The following is a 6,000-nucleotide window of genomic DNA, read 5'->3' on the forward strand; positions in this document are numbered from 1 at the left end:
ACAGAACATCACATCAACCATAGCAGTTTTCTGGACGGCAGAGATCTGTGCAGAGGGCTTCAGTACACAGCACATTGTCGTTTCAGTGGAAATCTGTTTGCAGGGTTTCTCCCGGTGGTAGGGTGAAGTACCTAATGCAGATGTTGCCATAAATGGCGACCTGTTTCTGATCATTAGTTTAGAGAGATTGGCTGGTTGCTTATAGGTTGCGACTGGTGGTTCAATGTTATAGGAGTTTACTGTCTGAAATCGCCAGTGTCGATCATTTTAGGGTATGATATTCCACCAGCATGGGAGATGTTGGTGTATAAGGAGACCTACAGCCATAATTTATTTTCTCTTTTACAGGGTTATCTCCCCTAATATATACCTGGAAAAGATCCTAAATTAGAAACACCCCCCTCCCCCACTCATCCTTGGATACACATTATTAAACCTGTTATTGTGGTTGTATCACTGCATTGATTGCTTTTAATCCAAAAGTATATTGTTTCTCTCATTTTTGTAAATGTAAAATAACGTTTGACCAATTTTATACATACAAAGTTTTTATCTGTGGAGAAAATATTGTATGGACATATTTTTATGTAACACTCCTACCTCCCATTATTTACTTAATAAACAAACTTAACAAACCTCACAATGCCACAAACCTCACAATGCCACAAACCGTTCTCTATAACATTATTCTTATAGCGAGTTGCAGACCGGTATGATATACAGAGCAGCGGTGAAATAAAGTAATACCGACAACCCCAAAAACAAAATGTAACATTAGAGATCTAAAATGTAATCAGAGAAAAGGCGGTTTTAATTATAAATGCGTCTCATGTCAAAGCAGGATCTATGCCAAAAACAAAGTTACTTAAAGTTACTTAAAGTATGCAAATAAACGTAATCTCTAGGACTAGCATGAAATGTGATATTTATACAAATGTGTTACCAGGAAGTAATACATTGAGAGTTACCTCTCGTTCTGTATGTCCTGGGCACAGAGTAATAACAACACATGGGTACATTAAAGCTGCAGTTCAGTCTTTTTTTTTTTTAATACATTTTTTTACTTCAATAGTTTTATGTGGGCAATCTCTAATTACCTAAAGAACTGTATAGCTGCCGGTCAATTCGTTCTCCATGTATTGATCGGCGAAATTTGGTGACATAATTAGTGAAGGGATATGTTTTTCTTCTGCTTCTGTCTCTCAGTGGAAGCTCATGAATATTCATGAGCACTCCTGCACTGACATGTGCTAGAGGGAGAGCAGGTCTGACAGAGGGGTGTGCCAGGGCTTGTGACAGGACATGAAGGGGCAGTGGCTTAGCAAATGGCTGTTAAAATAGAATACAAGAAAATTGGTCTTTCAAAGTTGTTGTTTTTTTTAAAACAGAAAAGGCTAAAAGTATTTTTTCTTACTACAGAACTGATTTATTAAAAAACCCACATGCAGGATATTGCCTGAACTGCAGCTTTAAAAGAACAGGGTCATACAGTCATACACAGACAATATATGGAGGTGGAATACAGAAAAGCGCAGGGAAAATACCCACCCTCATGTCCAGTAACACTGGTGTTATGTTATCCCGAGTGGGAATGTCCAGGCCTGACACGGACTGACCGGCCAGCCATTGATACTATGTCACCATCCAACAGGTTTCTCAAGATGCAACAAAGTATCAGCCCCCCCCCCCTCCCCGGGGTGTAATAGGAGGGAAGAGGGGGGGCTTTTCATTTAAACTCCCCACCCAGCCCAGGAGATGGGGTCCCCCTAGTACTGACTGGGAGCAGCTGTGTTTTGCTCTCATTTTGCGAACTTACCGAACTTGTTCCAGTCCGAATCGTCCAGTGAGCCCATGATCTCATAGAACCTGCACATGACGTCAGCAGGGACATTGTACAGGAACTCCCCCTCTATGCCACAGCTGGACATGGTCACTGGGTCTCCACACACAGCCGGGCAGCGCAGGGGCCGCGGGGTCTGTCATGTAGCCGGGGAAAAGGCCATGAATAACTCCGCACTAACTTCCCCTTTGAGATACCCATTTAACACATGCCTGCTCCGGGCGGAAGTGAGTGTCCGGCTCCGGGCGGAAGTGAGTGTCCGGCTCCGGCGGCCATGTTGAGTGTGGCAGCTGCTCCTGTCCCTGACACAAGCACACAGTGGGGCAGGTTCCTCCACGTGGCACGTGTTCCCACCTGAATGCCAGAGCGGTCCCTGCACCCAAATGGCTCCAGCCTCCCACTAGATGTAAGATGGTGCTTAGGGACACACCTGTGTATCGCAGTGACAGTCACCGCTAGTCCCTCACGCCCCGCTGCATGCTGGGAGTTGTAGTCCTCCGCTTATCACAGGCCCTGGGAGGGGTTTATTCCTCATGCTGCCCCCTTGGTTGGCAGGAATTTGGAGAATGTCAGTAATACTTATCCAAGATGAGTAATACTCATCCCAGTACATTTATCCAGCTTCCACACTAATATAAAACATCTTCTAATATGTTTGCTTCACCTTCAGCCTTATTCTGGAGCTGAGAAATTATTGTATCGTTTTTATAATAATAATAATAGCGTGTTCTTGTATAGCGCTGCTAGTTTTACGTAGCGCTTTACAGAGACATTTTACAGGCACAGGTCCCATGGAGCTTACAATCTATGGTTGTGGTGCCTGAGGCACAGGGAGATAAGTGACTTGCCCAAGGTCACAAGGAGCCGACACCAGGAATTGAACCAGGTTCCCTTGCTTCAAACCCAATGCCAGTGTCTTTACTCCCAGAGCCGCTCCAATGTGGCTGGTTTGCAATTGCAGGCTTCTCGGACCCCCAAAGGGTTACATATCGAACAGAGAATAGTTTCTTCCGCACGTTCCCTCCGTCTGTAACATTTAGTTTTAAGGTCTTTTACCCGTATGCATTGAGTTACCTGTCGTTTCCAAGAATGGCTCTAGTCTCGCAACCACTCAAATGAAATGTATTATTTATTTCTCTTTTACCCACATCAGATGTAATTGTAAAATTATTATTAACATTTATTACGTGCCGACATGTTCCGCAACGCAGTACAATAGGGCTGTCTTCGACTGAGCCACCTGTGCTGAAGCTGGAATATCCTGAAAGCCTGGCCTGTTGGGGGGGGGGGGGGAGGCTTGAGGACTGGCGTTGCCCGCCCCGTACACTTTGAAAGGTTGTCGAATACACCTTTTAATTCCACAACACAAGGGCACAGAAGTCGTTCCGTGACGAAGGGTTTTTGGGTGAAAGGAATTGTTGTCTTCCTGGCAGAGAAATAAACACGCTGCCTACTGCCAGGAATCCGAATAAGAAACCTGCCCTTCAGTAGTGACAGGGTTAAACCTGCCATTATGTGCTAATTCCAGCTCTCAGCCTGAAGGGGGCACGTCATACCTTTGGTATTTCGTTTTTAAAGTTGCTATCCACAGAGCTGGTGTTTTTGACTACAGATAATGAATTAGTCACCCGTGGGATGTACGCCTTGGGATTAAATACATGTAATGTACGCTGCACTCGTCCCATTGTAATGACAATTAGACTGTAAGCTCTTCGGAGCAGGGACTCCTCTTCCTAAATGTTACTTTTATGTCTGAAGCACTTATTCCCATGACCTGTTTGTATTATTTGTTATTTATATGATTACCCCGTGTATTACTGCTGTGACACGCTGTGTACATTAATGGCGCTATCTAAATAAAGACAGATACACATACATACATACACATACATATGTATATGGTGTGGTCATCTCACCAAATCCCAGAGCAAGGCCTTTTATGTTTGCTAACACCCTCTCACACATTATCCTTTGTGTCTCCACCCCCCTCCTTCTAGTGCAGGGATGGGCAAGTCCAGTCCTCAATGGCCACCAACAGGTATGGTTTCCAGGATATCCTTGCTTCAGCACATGTGGGCTCCTTGGTTTAGGGGGAGAGGTTGAACGTTTGTATTTTCGTTTGCTTTATTCCCATATCGTAGAGGTGAAATCTATTGTTGAAACGCTATTTGGAAGTCTTGTCCCTCTTCCCGTTCCCAACCACGTAAGGGAAGGTACTGAGATAGGATTCTGCCATAGACGTCTCAACATCTACCAAACGTTTTATATTTGTTTAAAAAAACTGCAGTAGTTTAAGCTCTGCGCTCGTTTTGTCCAATGTTCAGAACACTTTCTGTGATGGGGCCTGCTTATGTTGGAGTTCTAGGGCCAGGATTTTCTCTGTCAATTCTTTTTGCGCTTTAAGTTTAACTTTCTTCTTATGGGAGGCTAGAGAGATGAGGTCTCCCCTAATGGTAGCTTTGTGCGCTTCCCAGAGCGCTGCTGCTGCTGCTGCTGCTGCTGCTGCTGCGACCGAGCCTCTGCTTATTTGGACGAAGGTGTTTAGCTTTTGTTTAATTGACTTAATCACCTGTGGGTCGTTAAGGAGGGAATCATTCAGTTTCCACTTATACTCAGAGCTTTTGACGAAAGGTAGAGAGAGGGTGAGTTCGACAGGGGCGTGGTCTGACCAGGTAATTGGGCCTATGTTGGAGTGGGAGGAGGCCTGGAGAACGTTATTGGTACCCAGAAAGTAGTCGATCCGCGAGTAAGACTGACGAGGAGCTGAGAAGAACGAGTAGTCCCGCTGGCCTACGTGCTGGGCCCTCCAGATGTCTGATAGGGAGTAGTTTCGCAGAATCTCACGAAATGTTTTGGCCTTTTTCTGTGTCTGAGCGGTATGCGGTGTTGTGGGCAGAGCTTAAACTACTGCAGCTTGACGAGGTAGAGAGGGCGCTGAAATGGACTAACCAAAAGTTCTACGACAGGGGCAATAAAGCTGATAGACTCCTGGACTCAAAACTCAGAGGCGTGAAAGCCAAAGCCCAGATCACAAAAATACGCACCAGAAATGGGCAAATATCCTATAACGAAAAAGAAATAGCGCCGGAATTCGCGAAGTTTTATGAAGAACTTTATAATCTCCACCCCCCCGGCCAGGACCAGGACAGCGCCAAAATAGCCGCAGAATACCTAACCCAATGCAATCTCCCATCCCTATCAGTGGAAGAGCTCGAGTTCCTTAACCAGGAAATAACCCAGGAAGAGTTGTCCCAAACAATTAGCTCCCTCAAATAAGCTAAAACACCGGGCCCAGATAGGTTCACTAACGCATATTACAAAAAGTTTGCAGCGTCCCTCTCCCCCTACCTTCTTGATATGCTCAATTCCTTCTTAGAAGGCGAACCAATCCCAGGTACTATCTCGGCCGCCAACCTTGCCATCATCCACAAGGAAGGAAGGTACCCGCTAAAATGCGGTAGCTATAGACCGATTTCCCTACTCAACACAGACCTCAAGCTTTTCAGCAAGATCCTGGCAAACAGACTGAACCCTATTCACCCCAGGTTGATTCATATAAGACCAAGTGGACTTTGTGTCAGGAAGACAGGCCTCTGACAACACCCGCAAAATTATTGACATCATAGACCACGTCCACCTTAGCAAGTCCCAGGCCATGATCCTAAGCCCGGATGCCGAAAAGGCATTTGATTGAATCAAATGGTCCTTTCTCGACCAAACCATGCTCCGATTCGGTTTCTCGGGCCCATCCCTTGAGGGGGTACGAGCCCTCTACAGCAACCCCACCGCTCTCCTAAAACTCCCGGGCGGGCATTCAAACCCAATAACAATCAAAAATGGTACTAGACAGCGTTGCCCCCTATCCCCCTTACTATTTGCCATATCAATAGAACCACTGGCAGCCCGGGCCAGAGCCAAACCCAGCATAAAAGGCATCCCAATTGGAGATAAGGAGTATAAAATTTCCCCATTCGCCGACGATGTCATTTTGACCCTCGCTGACCCGCACACCTCCCTCCCCAATCTACAGAAACTGTTGGACCAATTTAGCCTAGTGTCCGACTATAAAATAAATACGGACAAATCCGAGGCGCTCAATATCTCCCTCCCAGACCCTGCGTGGAAACTCCTGCAAGCCAATTATAAATACAAATGGAATA

At 45.6% G+C, this 6,000-nt stretch overlaps 1 protein-coding gene across 2 annotated transcripts in view; it reads right to left on the reverse strand.

Annotated features, from left to right (window-relative positions):
* The window catches only part of IRAK1 (interleukin 1 receptor associated kinase 1), a 61,464-nt gene extending 59,175 nt beyond the window's left edge, over positions 1–2,289 (reverse strand). The window contains exon 1 of one of the 2 annotated variants that reach the window (XM_075578333.1): positions 1,817–2,289. In XM_075578333.1, coding sequence (XP_075434448.1) covers positions 1,817–1,928 — 112 coding nt within the window. In that variant the 5' untranslated portion in view covers positions 1,929–2,289. The remainder of the gene's footprint in view (positions 1–1,816) is intronic. The other variant, XM_075578334.1, reaches the window with a different exon arrangement.
* Positions 2,290–6,000: the final 3,711 nt, after the last annotated feature.

This window comes from Ascaphus truei, chromosome 21 (assembly GCF_040206685.1).
Source record: "Ascaphus truei isolate aAscTru1 chromosome 21, aAscTru1.hap1, whole genome shotgun sequence".
Classification (NCBI taxonomy): domain Eukaryota; kingdom Metazoa; phylum Chordata; class Amphibia; order Anura; family Ascaphidae; genus Ascaphus; species Ascaphus truei.